A 14932-nucleotide genomic window follows, 5' to 3' on the forward strand; every position below is an offset into this window, starting at 1 on the left:
GATGCGCTAATTTCTGTGACGTTGTGGGCGCAGCAGTGAGGGTTGCGGCTTATACAGGGTGCAGTAAGGCTACGTTTGGTTAGATTTTTTTTTTCTGTTTTTCAGAAATCATAAGCTCAATCAAACAGGATGCTGAGAAGCTAGTTTTTGAAAAGCTGAAAAACTTGTTTCTGATGAAATAAATAAAAAGCTGGTTGAAATGAGTTTTTTTAAGTGTCTGAAAAACTAAAAATTTATTATAAAAAACAGTAGCAAAAAATCATCAAACAAAAGTTAGAATCCAGCTTTTTCAACCAAAAATCAAAAGACTCGGCTCAACCAAGCACAACCTAACTATAGCCAAGCGAGGATTCACAGAATGTGGAAGGGCACGATTTAATCTACTGCATAATTGAAAAGAAGTGGATTGTGAATATATTGTAACTTATAAATTATGAAGGCTCAAGCGCATTATCATGCGTGTAATTAGTTAAGGCCACGATTAATACACCCTGTGGTAAGGCACATGCACTCATGCATGCTGTCAGGTTCGTGGCACTGGCCGCCACGTCAAGACGACACCAGTTTGAATGCACATCTCTTGCTTATCATTTATTTTTTCTTCTCATTTCTTGCTACTCATTTTTTTAGTATGTACATTTCTCGCTTCTAATTTGAATGAGATTTTGAGCTGAGTCCCCTCGTTCCATACCGGTTTGACAGCATTTTGCTTCTACTTAGTAAGCGTGTACTTGTAGCACACGTGTAATCAATAATATTATGATATAAGCTAAAAAAATTTACGAGATAAAATAGTTTATTGGGTAAAGCACATGCAAAATACTAAATAACACTATAGATCCTTGTAACTTATCCACGCATAATTGGATAAAACAAAATAACAAATATCAATTAGACCTGTGAACCTAGTGGAGAGGCAGTGAGTTGGATCAAGATGGGGCTTGAGCAGGGTATCTTGCAAGGACGTTCTTTGAATGCTTATGTTAAGATATCACTTTCCGGGAGCAACCTCGAACGAGGAAAAGTCTCATGCCTCATTTGGATTCTGGTACCTTTACATTTCATATTTATTTATTGTATCATTTATGCTTTGTTTTACCTTTTCTACTGTGGTAGTGTAAAAACAATAGAAAAGCTCAAAGCACATTAATATATAAATTGTTTAGGTTTTTAATTTGGGTTGAGCTGATTAATTTTAGAAACAATAATTCATCCCCCTCCTTAGGGTATCTCGATCCTTACAACTTGTAAGTGCGCATGAAACACTTGTAAGTAAATGTTCATTTACACTTACTCAGGTACAAGCAGCTACAAGTTTATTTGTACACTACTTGCAAGTGCATAAATTGTAATTACATTTCTCCCAAAGAATGTTATCTATAGGACATCCTACATATATATAGAACTGTCCTTTTCAAATAGTGAGTTTTTTTAATGAAAAAGGGCAATTTACCTGATTCTGTTGTGGAATATATGTGTAAGTTGGCTCTAGTTCTAGCACCAATTTCGACTAGAAACCACCTCCAGGGCCTTTAAATGCATGAACCTGCCACCTTAGATGCAACCAATCCTCGAGTTGAGAGCTAATTTGGGTGAAAACTAGCCCCCAACTAGATGTAGTTTAATTGTCTAGATTACTTTAGACTAGTCTAATCAGCTAATTAGCTATTAACAATTTAATTGTTTCTCAAAAAAAGATTAACAATCGAACTAGACCTCTCTAATTAGAGGTCGCTCTAAGTAGGCCATAATTGATTAAGGTCAAATTAGACCAAGTTCTGGAGCATCGTCTCGATTTGCCATCAGGTACGATGTGATCAATCGTGTTGTATCATGTATCATGTACTTCATAATGAATAGTTTATTCTAGTTTATGCTTTTGCTAGGGAAGTTTTGCTCTGGATATGCTTGAAGTGTGGCATTTACTGCATGATACAAATTTTTTTATTTTGCTGCTGGACACTGGTCAACAGTGGTAATATGCTACCACACATTATACCCATTATAAGAGTATTACCGGTCTGGAGAGGAGAGAGAATTGTTATGAAAATGACACTGGGTTCCCCTTAACCTTGTTCGAGTCAGAACCATGCCTGATCGAGTCGGATGGCAAGCAGGCCGAGCCGGCTTTATCCTCCCGGTCTTGAATCTTTAATCCCCAAACCATACTCGCATCTCAGTCAACGTCGCCGCTCTCTCCTCACTATCGCAACCAAGAAAGGCCTCGTCTTTCCCTGCCGCAACCAGGATGTCTTAGTGAGAGCGTGCAAGGAGGATGGCCCTGCCCGGTCCCCGTGGATTACGGAACATGGACTTGCCTTCCAAACTGCCGAGACTCAAATGGGTGCCTGTCGGGTAAGCAAATCCCTCCTCCTCGTCCTCCTCCTTCTTTAGATTTGGAAGTGTAGTAGACAAAGCCCATTTTCTTGTTTGTAGTTCTCATTTTTCTGATACAATGCATATCTGTTAGGATGGATCTGAACTCTGCTTGCAAAGTTGCTCTTAGAATTGCAGCTTATGTAGAGTGGATGAGTGATGGTGAGCAGGATTATCATGTGACAAGCAACATTAGTTGGGTTTTAGACAAGGATACGATCATCTTTATCGATATGATGAATGAACTTGATAAGGAGGTCAAACATGGTAGCAATCAAGAGCTAACTGTTACATTCCAGGACAAACGAAATAATTGGTATGCCGAGATAAAATCTAACAATGCCTTACTCGATGCATTTGAACAGTACTAGAAAATTAGGAAGCTCCCAATGGATATTTTTTGTGAGTGAATGTTCAGTTACACAGTCCTCTACTATTGTTAGCTCTTGTGTGGATGAAACCAGCATTGTGGATGTCAGTAGCAATGAGCAAACCGTAAGCTCAGAGCTAACATTGGTACTACCCACACAACAAAGCCAAGATGATCAGCCACAGCCTTCAAACAAATCCAAAACTGATGAAAAAAATTGATGATGACCCAAATCCCTCAACCAAACCCAAAGAAGCAACAAAGGCCAAAGAACCACCGCTTGACCCTTGGGGTGAACTTGATAAGATTGTGTATGTGAGAGTCATTGATGAGAAGGATAATTACAAGGACCTAGTGTCAGATGATAAGGTTGATGATCCAGATTATATACATGAGTCTGATGATGATGATGTAGATGACCTAGCTGTGAATGGTGAAAAAGGTTGTGATCATCTTACCCATGTGACTGATGTTGAAAATCCTATGATTGCAGAGGGAGTTACTTTTGAAGATGGTGATTGTTTCAAGAAATGTATTAGGCAGTATGCAGTGTTGAATGAGGTGGAACTTGCAGCTCCTTATTTTGAGTCTACAAGGTATATGGCATAGTGCAAAGCCAAGAAGTGGAAGTGGAAGATTAATGCATCTAGGTTGCAGGATAGTAGGACTTGTATGGTATGTACCTATTGCTGGTAATTTTTTTGGGTTAAATTTGCACACTTGAGTGTACTGTATAGCTAATATTTCTATGATTGTTTGTGTTGCAGATCAAAAAGATTCCATACTAGCATACATGTGCTAGCACAAGCAAATTAGAGAATAATTGCATGTCAACTAATCATTGGGTTAAGGATAGAGTAATCAACAAATTTAGAGAAGACCGGACCTTGGGAGTTGCTGCTTTAAAGAAAACATTAGAAGAGAAGTATTGTATCAACCTATCCTACTATATAGTATGGGATGGTAGGCAGATGGCACTTGATGAGATTTGGGGTGGCTAGGAAGACAATTTTGAAGCTATATTTGGCTTCAAGGGGATAGATGTTGTAGTTACAAGGGTGTTTAATAATAGGGTGGAGCACAAAGAATGCATGAGGCATCTTGTGAAGAATTTTCAAAAGAGGCACCAAGGAGAGGGTTTTGAGAGGAATCTGTGGCTTGCATCAAGAGCATATATAAAAGAGTTGTTTGATAGGCACTACAATGCCATGAAGCAAGTATGTCCAAGAGCCATGGAGTGGAGTGAAGAGCACCACAAGCACTTATGGACAAGATGCATGTTCTCTACATTCTGCAAGTGTGATTATGCCACAAACAACATTGTTGAGAACTTCAACAACTGGATTAGACATGACAAATCACTACCCATAGTGGAGCTAATGGACAAGATAAGGTAGATGATCATGGAATGATTCTGCACAAGAGCAAGGCTTGCTCTGAAGCTGAAAGGTAAGATTTTACCACATGTCATGAAACTCTTATATGCCAATAGAAACTTGCACTACAATATCCACAAGAGTCTACCTTTTATTGGGGAAATTGGTGGGGTGAATAGAGACTTGAACACTCGGAGGCATATTGTTGACCTTAACAAAAAGGAATGTGGCTGCAATGACTGACATTTAACAGGGCTACCATATAGACATGCAGTTTCCTTCATTGAGTCGCTTAGGGAAATAGATTTAGAGGATTTTGTCCACAAGTACCACTCTGTTGAAATGTTCAAGGCAACATATACAGGTTATGTAGTACCTCTACCAGATAAAAGTCAATGGGAGAATGTGGACATAGGGTTCAAACTATCATCACCTATCCTAAAAAGGGCAGCTAGGAGGCCAAGGATTAGGAGGTATATTGGTGTTGAAGAAGAAGAGTTAAGCAAAAGGAGGCACAAATGCAAGAGATGTGGAGCATTCGGCCATCTACAGAAGACTTGCAATGAACCGATCCATGATCCATATGCCCCTCCCCCTGTACCAGAAAAGCCCAAGAGGAAGAGAAAGAAGAAGACAAAAGCAGTACAAGTGAATAATGATCAAGATGTGAACATCAGCCCTGGACCAATGACTAGGAGGCAGAAGGTACTCTTCCTAGAGGCAAGCTCTCAGTAGATAAGTCACCAACAAAGAAGGGCAAGGGCATGCAAAACTTGGATATATGCTAAGCTGGGTATGAACTTATGATGGATGCCAACTTTATTTATATAATGAACCTGTAATGGATGATAAGAACTTGTAATGCATGCATGAACATGTGATGGATCATCAGAACTTGTAATAGATGATCAGGACTTGTAGGGTAATGGATACTTGAACCGTTCTGGTTGAATGCATTGACCTTTTTATCACATTTTGTCATCATTTTCTTTTGTGATGCACAATATTTGAACATTTCAAGTTCTTGACCGGCATTCCATTGCATCAACAAAATTAGAACATTTCAAGTTCTTGCATAACCAACAGACAATCTAGAATATTACATAACTAGTTCTTCATCAACAACCATTACATATTGGCACATATCTACCAAACAAAACAACCAGAAATCAACGTCCTAGCCTACTTCATCAGAACAACACCAACAAACAAAAGAAACAAAGCGACAAACACAGACGCCACTGCCATCTTCCCCTCAATCATGTCAGAATTCTTATTCACCATTAAGGCCTTCAACTCAGTCTGCATCACTTTGATGACAACGTTCATTGCTAACAATGCAGACTTCATCTCGCCCATGCATGCCTTCACTTCATCTAGCGCGGCCTTCACCATGATCTTGTCCTCTCCTGGAACACACAGGAATCCCTCCTTGAACAACCAAACTGCATACTCATCTTGCCACATGAAAATTTTGCAAGCATATTGAAAGAGTCCATCGATACAACCTCTGAATCCTCAAATACCGAAACCCTAATCCTCAAAAATCCTCAAATTGGATAAATCCCTAAATTGGTGACCATTACTTACATGTTGCAGCTTGTTGCATCTGTAGAACTTCCTCCCATGGTTCTAAGGCATCGAGGCGGTCTGCTCCACCATAGACGTCTTGCAATAGGAGCAAGGGACTAGAGGCAGATCTATTTTGGTGTGACCCAGAGTGCGCCGACATTGTCGAGTGGGATAAGGACGAACCCGATGCAGACGACTGGGAGCAGGAGCCCATCGGTGTTGCATTCACCGTTGCCTGCTCACCACCATCTTCAACTCTCACCGTCTCTGGTCGAGGTGGGGAGGTACGGGGAGATGATGACAACGGTGCGGCCAGAGAGCATTGGGTGGAATCGAACCGCAAATGATCCGACTCATTGAGCCAACAAACAAGGGCATTCTCATCTTTTCACAATGATTCTCTCTCCTCTCTAGGCCGACAATACTATTATAATGGGTCATGTGTGCGGTAGCATATTACCATTGTTGACCAGTGTCCAACAACAAAATCAAAAAAAAAAAAATCATACCCTGCAGCAAATGTCACACTTCAAAAAAAATTCCCCTTTTGCTATCTCATTCTTCTAGTTTCATTGATATTGCACGTTGCTTAATTGTCATTCTAGTCTATAGTTAGATTGTTATGACCAGTAGTAGAGATCATAAGTGTTCGAGAGGGTTGTGAGATAACAACATAGCACTTGAACTCTTTTGAAGTTGTATTTAAAGAACTTAGGAACTAGTCAAATTCTCTCCTTGTCATGATTGCATCATCATTGTTATTTTGGATTGTCTATAAGATACACATCTATGACATTATTCTTGATCGAGATCCGAGTGCTGCTATGCATAACAAGGATATCAGAGTTTAGCAAGTGGAACTTAGGTCTTTCTTCTTCTTTTTTAAAGACGTAGTGAAACCAAGATTGTATTTCTCCTAAAATGAACATGTTAGAATAACGAGAAAATTCCTTCCATGCCACTAAAGCTTATACCTTTCCCTCACGTGCCATTCAAAAAATACATTTCCCTTACATGCCATTAATTTAATTTTTCTTGCCATACTATGCCATTTCTGCCTGATGACCATTAACTTAGACATGAAAAGACCATTATGCCCTTAAACCTTTCTTCTACCTCCAAAATCATGTCTTCTTCATCCCAAATCCAAATGCCCCCAGTCTCTTCTTGCGATGAGCTGAAGGGGGTGGGAGAGGTGGCGGCGAACAACGTGTAGGTCCCTGCCTCCAAGCATCCCCTGTTCAAGAGTAGAGGAGCTATGGTGGATTCCTTCGAGCAGGGGCAGGCTCCTCCGAGTGGCGTGTGGCTCCAAACTTGGGTTTAGGGTGGCTCCGTGGGCTTGTAAATGGCATCAAAGAGTGCCCCAGCCCGTCGGAGAGGACATATTCGAGCAACGATAGGTCCGACTTAGCGAGCGAGGAGGCCTCAGCGCTGGAGACGGAGATGGAAACCCAGCCGTGGAAGGGGAACCTGAATTCCGGCCAAGAAGCTGCTCCAGTGACGCCTCGACTATTCCGACTACCTCTGCCTTCCGCCAAGCCCCCACCGACCGGGAGTTGTGCGCACGCATCTCCGATTCACTCTCCATCGACACTGGGCCCAAACTCAGCTACCCTCCACTAGTAGCAGTTCAATCGGCCGATGCATTGCCTCTGCGGCCGGTTGAATTTGGTGATACAATCGATTTAGGGATCAAACTAGACCAAGGGTGCAGGTCAGTCGGTCTGTCAATAGAGGGCAAAATGGCCATTACAACGAAAACCTGACAAGATTGAAGTCTCTAAAGGCAACCCATTCTGTCAGATGTAACAGAAGTGGCATAAAGGGGATCGAAAATTTGAAGTAGTGGCATAGAAGGAAACTAAATTTTTTGAATGGCATGTTAGAGAAAAGTATAAGTTTTAGTGGCATATAAGAAATTGTCTATAATAATTGATGTTATGATTTTTCCCGACTAATTTGAGATACATTTACACTTCAGGAATAGTCCTCTAAGAAGTGCGACATCAGAAACTATACCGGTACAGGAATACTAATGTTTGATGGTGCACCGAGACTTCGGAGTACATGCTACAAGAGGCCCAAAGAGCATCTTGAAGGCTCAATATGGCCTCAAAGACATCATATAAAGCTAGGCAGCTACATCAGACTAGCTGCAAATGCAAAACCATACAATTAGTAATCGCAACATGGCCATGACCAGTGTTGGATGAAAGGAAGAAGCAGCACAAGTACGAATCGCAAGAGGAAACAGACAGTTGTCGACAGATGGATCAACAGTGGTTATCAAACCTAGGCCACTGAAGTTGCAGCTCTCCTCACTCTGATCATGTTGCTGATAATAATTGTTGAATGCGTATGACACATTACCAGGCCATCCAAGAGCCGAGCAGGAGCCACCAGGTGACAGAGCAGTGCAGTCGCCATTGGAGCACGCTGCAGAAAAACTGGAAGAAACATTGGATAAGTCCTTGTTGTTGTCTACCACGCACCATTTTGATGGAAGGTAGTCCACATCAGGGGCATTCTTGAGAGCTTTAGAACCTTGACCTATATTGGCATAGTACTTCGCCTGGCCATCAAAGGTAAAAATGCCATAGTGTCTTTCATAACCTCCACTTTGTGTATTGCGTTGATCTTCGTCTAAAAGGCTGAAGAGATATGTCTCAATTGGAGGCACTTTTGGGCGAAGTGGAGTCCCGGACTTTTTGGCCAGGTGATTGACCAGGCCAGTCATGAACGATTGAGCAATAGCAGAAGTTGCATTCACAGCTCCATCTGTTGGCCATCCTGCTCTCCCAACAATGATGTCCATGTCTCCGAAGCCAGCTTTGGTCAGAGCAGTAACCAGAGCATCTATGCTTGCATCAAAGTAGTTGTCATACTTGTTTTGACCATCTTTTATTGGATGTGACATTAGCTGGAATAGGTAATAGTCCAGTGACAGATTCTTGTTCTGTTGAAAGCTCAAAAATGGATTCAGTTCGACCATAAATGGAGAACTGTTGTTAGCAAGAAATGAGAGGAGTTCTGCCATGGTCTTGTTAACATCAGGTCTGAAGCTAGATTTTGAAGGCAGGGTAGATGCATTCTGATATGTGTCAGCGCTACAAGGTACAACAACCTTCACCTTGCTAGATAATTTTGCACCAACCAACGCTCGTTGAATATTTTCTGCTGCATGAACTACAAAAGGCTGGAAAGGTTGTCCATGACTTAGAAGAAATGGCTCATCCCCAACAACAATATACCTGTAAAGTCAATTTGCTTGTCAATTATATTATCCAAGGGACAATCACAAAACCAGAATTGGAACATAGCAACACATATGAATCAAACACAGATTATGTATCATTACTTGAATCCATGGTTCACATCATCTATGCAGCGGGATACAGACATACAGTGTACTCATGATACTAACTGTATAATACACTGCTATAAATTTGAATTTTATACAGAAATCAAACATATTCGTTTACCAGAAAAGGTATCATCAGCAAAGTCCACACGGCACTAAAGACCCACCTATATATTCTTTCAGACACTTAAGATCTAGGTTTTGTACATAGTAATTGTAAGATAGATATATTTCTCTGCTACATGTGAAGCTGAATAGAAAATGAAGAATACCAAACTGTAACAGAAATATCCTCCCTGGTTGAAAGTTGTTACCAAGGAGTACATCTATTTTCGCCATCTATCCATTGAAGAAAGCTGCTCTCAACAATAATACATGCCACATCAAATTATTTAGTAGGTCCAGAGACAAGCCCGTTTATCATGTTTCAACTCGCATTCGCCAAGAAAACCCAACTATATACACCTATCAGCACTTAGGTACTGACATTTGTGGATTTTTCATATTTTCATTCACGAAAAATAGCTCCAAATACCTAGTTATAAGAAAATTCCATTGAACTACTGCAACAGACACACATATACCAAGTTAATGTCAACTAATACAACGCTATGTCTTCCTTCTTCAATTCAGATGGGTCAGATATTAGCATTGCTAAGTTAGTCAATGATCAAGGCAACACATGCACAACCCAATTTACCATGACACCCACAGTAAAATTCCAGTAACCAATCCTCCGACAAAAACACGTGGGATCAGGCATAGTTTACTAGGAGATTGGCTGTGAGTACGAGTTGCCAACCTCTAGTCATATTGATTAATCGAGTCAACTGGGATCAACAGGGCCTATTTGCCCATACTAATGCCCAAATATAGGGGCATAAGAATCTGGTCAACTTAAACCATAATTTAAGCTTTGTTTCTTTTAGTACGGTACACTAGCAAAACACTCCCGAGTCCCCTCCAATTTCATGACCTGAAGAACACCAGTATAACATCAGGCGCGATGAATGCATCCACTGATTTTGATTTGCCGATAAAAAACGTGCATCGGAAGGGGGGCTCGGGGGCTCTTACTCGAACCGCACGCCGGAGGCGTAGCGGGTGACGTTGTCGTGGACCCAGGCGGCCGCAGCCTTGGTTGAGGCGGCGAGGGGCCGGAGCAGCGCGTCGGGGACCCCGACGGTGACGGCGACGCCAGTGCCCGCGAGCGCCGAGAGCGCGTCGGAGGAGGCGGCGGCGAGGCGGACGCGCGGGACGGAGTTGGGGAGGAGGAGGCCGCGCACGACCTGCGCCGCCGGGAGCGGGTGGGAGGACGCGAAGCCCCAGGTGACGCCCACCGCGGCGGCCGGCGGCGGCCTCGGCGCCACGGCGAGGAGGAGCAGCAGGAGGAGGCCAGGTACGAAAGGCGGCGGCGGCGGCTGGTGGTGGCGACTGTGCAGCATTGCCTCGTGTTCCGTGTACGCTGCTGGCCAGGAGCAGTGGGGGGCTCTACCACTTGCGCCTGTGTCTTCTCTTCCTTGCCGTGCAGACTTGCAAGACCGGTAGGGAACTAGCCGCAGCCCGTAGGTGATCTCCCTCTCTCTCTCTATGCCAAATCTATTTTTTTTTCAAATCTGAGAAACTCGTTTAACATACAATTAGTAATGCTTGAGCTTCACGGTATATGCGTAACGATTAGACTAGCCAGGTGTTGACAAATGAAAATGTAGTTAGCAACAGACTGATGGACAAGGATAGCTGGTAAGACGAACATAACTGATGAACAAGACGCAGCAGGACGATGGGAGCAACGCCATTCTGGAGTGGTAGTATCTTACGAACGAGCACTCATGTAAATCAGATGACCACAACCCTAGATCCCTAGCCAATAAGAGAGGGCAGCACGAAGCCTTGAACCGAAACAGTACAATTGCAGTTTAGTCTGCAAAGACAATTGGAAGAGCCAGCAGTCGGGCACTCCATATAATGCGACAAGGAAAAATAAAAGAGCGCGTGTGGAAACAGCACCTGTAGGCTGTAGAGCAGTAGAAATAGCGAATAAAAAACACTTCGTGTATAGCAACGAACTATGTTTCCCTCCCAAGTGAAAAGTAGGTGCTGCTCGACCAAAGTAAAAGCTTTCTCGACACTGGCTGAGCCCCAAAAAATGAACACCGCTGGTAACAAGTTTCAATGAATTCACAGGGGGGTCAGCCACCGAAACCTAATGAAAAGAATTGCTTTCAAACAGGACTTCAGATCTTAGCTGGTGCTATACAGCAAATCTCATCCAAATCAATCAGTGGAGCCTTAATATGCATTGACACCAGAATTATTAAGGTCAACATCGCCCATTCCTGTATCTTCCTCCCCTTCGCTGTCATCGTCACCATCAACCTCTGCATTTTGCTCCATCAGGGAATCAATCTGGTCAAGGAATAGCTTATCTTCCCGCTCACTTACCTGTTTTGAAGATAGTAAGTACATACAGCTTGAAACAGGAAATGCAAAAGAATTAGCAGATGATGAAGAGAACTTACAGCTCTTGGCGGTTCCTTCACTATTAACTTTCCCTTGTATTTTTCAATCTCTGCTGTACAAGCTTTAATTGCATCAGTGAGAACTGAAATGCCTTGGTCCTGTTCAAAGGCAATGCAGAAAAAAACGTTCGTTATTTTCTGGATAGAAGAAGACTCCCTTAACCATAATGCTAGGATTGAAACTTAAAATAACAGCAAATTTTTTTAAAAAATTGTTCTTTCATAAAGCTATAGGCTAGCAGCAACTTAACAGTTGCCACATGCTTCTACAGCTATCACACCATAATACAGTATTCACACCACACGAGGAAATCTGAGACATTTCATTTAAATAACCAATGTAAATGATGGTTAGTTTAGGTCTTTCCGGATTGCAAATATACAATTTGTTAACCACAAGCCATAGTAAATAGCATCCTTAACCATCATAGAGGATCATTCATCAAAGCTTAGCCTAATAACTCCAAATGAAGGGATACAATTTGTGCAATTATTTGAACCATGAAAAGTCTTGAACCATACAATGATGCACTATCAACTTGACAGCTTACCGTTCACCGCATTTTGTGCAATACTAACTCCAGCAAAAAACGAACCAGCAAACTAGGCCCTTTTCCGGTGAGAAGGTAGAAGATCAAAAGTATGGGCAAACAAAGCTAAATATAACATGCACCACAGTAATGGTTGACAAGGCGGCAACTATTATTAGCACCAAGTGCAACCTTAATGGTGATGCATATTGTTTCTGTCTTCCAGAATATATGAGGATCAATTGAAATATGCACTTTCAAGTCTAAACAATGTGTTTGAATGTAAAGATTTGAGGAGAAAGGGCTTTATCACAAAAGACAACATCTAATAGCACACAGCTTATAACAAGTAGCCCGCATGAATTAAGTTCTGAAGAGAATACCAACCTTGTCAAGAGTTTGTGTGGTCAGAACATAAAGTGGAGGAGCAACCAGCTTAATCTTCACAGGACAGTTATCATTGCCAGCAGCTTCAGCTTTCTTCATGGCTTGCTGCAAGTACAATTACAATTAGCTTTTGCAAATTGCTCTGTTAAATCACAAGGGCAGCAATAGGCGTAACTGGAACCTTAATGTGGAGCACCCCATCAAACTGGAAGCATTTCATCTCGATATCAGCACGGATCTTAAGTGGTTGTGGTGTCATCCTCCTCCTTATGTTCTTCACAAGAGAATCCTTAACCTCAGGGGTGACAGCAGGCACCACCTTAACAACCTGCCAGTAAATTTAAGCACATCTTGTGTCAAATACTCCTTCCTTTTGCAAATAGATGTGGTGTAAGGATGTGTGCAGTCAAACTTTAGAAACTATGACCACGGATATACATGAAAGTAATGGTTAGAAAAATAATCTTAATATATCATAAACAATATTTTAATATATTTCAATAACAAATGCTTAGAAAAAAGTAATGGTTAAAGGAATGTATTGGAGACCGTGTCAATGTCCAAAACGACAAGCTGAAAGGCATAGTGGCATACAGTTGTTTATCCACTGCTGACCAGTCTCAAGTCAATATATTCAGTTATCAGTTACCTCTAATCTGAAAGGCATAGTGGCATACAGGTCATCTTAGTTTAAACTAGAGTTTATATCATGTAAACTCCACAGGTCCTAAGTCAGCAAGCATTCTTCCAACTAAACAATGTGTGTATACAAATCTCAAAGCAACTAAATATATCGGCAGTGGGAGGTATCTGCATACCATGAGTCGACAGATTGGGATTAACCATTCCTCAGAAAAGTATTCATAGTTCATACAGGAAAAATTAACAGAAAAACTACATTATCTAAAAAAATTACTACTAATCCAACAAAATCAACAAGCTACTGCTCTAGATTTTACATAAGCTACTACTGGTTCCCGAGGCAGACAACTTGCTTACACACAAAAATGCTAAGTGTCAAATAAGGGCATGGAACAAATTTGTAACATCTAAACTTACTCAAGTAGTCAGCCACCACATCTAATCATATTCAAATCAACTTAAGTAACCACAGGCAGGATTATCCAGATCACAATGATGATTGACAAGAGTGGTAAAAGTGATATTTCTTTTCCCATAGAAAATATAGAGACTAATTCAACATGCATTATTTTGAACTTAGAGATGTCAAGCGTCAAAATCTCACAGCCAACTAATTATCTCTGCATTATCTACATACCAAGAGCCACAAAGTTGGGATTAACCATTCAGCAGACAAGCTTCATATGGGGCAAATTCAACAAAGAGACTACATCATCTACAAATTACTTACAAACTACAAATCACTGATGCTCTAAGTTTCTTAAAAAACAGTATTCGGTTGTCCCAGGAAGACGTTCTATAAACAATTAAACATGCAGAAACGCAAATAACGTCATCGGGGGCAAGTCATCAGTCTATGAATACGAAACATACCAGTCCTGCGTCTATTCAGAGTCAAGATAAAGCACACAGGTAATCAAGAGAGATAAACAGCCATTTCATGGGCAGCAGGTCACGATGGTGATTTGTAGATTGGGAAGGAAATGGAATTAACCTCGTGACCGTCTGGGCCGTTCTCCTTCTCCTCATAGGTAAGCGCGTCGAGGATAGCGTCGGGGTCGGCGACGATGAGCTTGAAGGCCTCGAAAGCGTGGCCGTACTTGCGGTAGAGCGGCCAGCCAATCCGCTGGTAGAGCGGCTCGAGGTCGATGTCGAGCGTCTCGGCGACGTGGCGCATGATGGAGTGCACGAGCTTGGACTTGTTGTACCTGTCCTCGCAGGCGTGCGCCTCCTCCTCCGAAACGCGGCGCTTGGAGAGGTCGATGTATCCCTTGTCACGGTCCACACGGAGCACAATGGCGGGCTCCAGGCGGCCGACCTTGATGAGGGAGGAGATGGAGCGGATGCGGCGGCGGGAAAGCTCGGAGAAGAGGATCATGCCCTCGACGTTGTTGTACTCGAGGAGTGAGACGTACGCGCCCATGTCGGCGATGTGCTTCACCTGGATCATCACCGCCGCGTCCACCTCAGGGAACCGCGCCTCGTACATCCGGCACTCGAGGTTCGGCATCGTCGCGACTTGGTCAGAGGCTGGGGTCTCGCCGGAGTCGGGGTCGGAGGCGGGGGCGGTGGATCTAGGGTTTGGTTGGGTTTTGGAGCGAGGGTGGCGGCGGCGGCGGGCAGAGGATGTTTCGTTGTGCACTTGAGAAGGGAACTGAACGAATCGAAGGGCCTTGTGGTGGGATGATATCCCGATGCGTACCTGGCTTTGGCGGGTTGTGAGTTTACGCTGGCATACCGTGTACGTGTACCTCGCTTTGGCGCAACATTGGAATACGTAAACGCTGCACTGTTTA

At 42.5% G+C, this 14932-nt stretch overlaps 2 protein-coding genes across 2 annotated transcripts; both read right to left on the reverse strand.

Annotated features, from left to right (window-relative positions):
- Positions 1-7529: 7529 nt before the first annotated feature.
- LOC133916303 (glucan endo-1,3-beta-glucosidase 9) lies at positions 7530-10952 on the reverse strand. Its single transcript, XM_062359922.1, has 2 exons — positions 10133-10952; positions 7530-8945 (listed from the first exon to the last, which is right to left on the reverse strand). Exons 1-2 carry the CDS (start codon positions 10498-10500, stop codon positions 7844-7846), a joined length of 1470 nt encoding a protein of 489 aa, XP_062215906.1. The 5' UTR covers positions 10501-10952; the 3' UTR covers positions 7530-7843.
- Positions 10953-11089: 137 nt separating this feature from the next.
- LOC133916304 (eukaryotic translation initiation factor 2 subunit alpha homolog) lies at positions 11090-14830 on the reverse strand. Its single transcript, XM_062359923.1, has 5 exons — positions 14131-14830; positions 12676-12822; positions 12495-12599; positions 11578-11676; positions 11090-11500 (listed from the first exon to the last, which is right to left on the reverse strand). Exons 1-5 carry the CDS (start codon positions 14644-14646, stop codon positions 11348-11350), a joined length of 1020 nt encoding a protein of 339 aa, XP_062215907.1. The 5' UTR covers positions 14647-14830; the 3' UTR covers positions 11090-11347.
- Between the last annotated feature and the right edge of the window lie 102 nt (positions 14831-14932).

The sequence above is a fragment of the Phragmites australis genome, chromosome 4, assembly GCF_958298935.1.
Source record: "Phragmites australis chromosome 4, lpPhrAust1.1, whole genome shotgun sequence".
Taxonomy (NCBI): Eukaryota; Viridiplantae; Streptophyta; class Magnoliopsida; order Poales; family Poaceae; genus Phragmites; species Phragmites australis.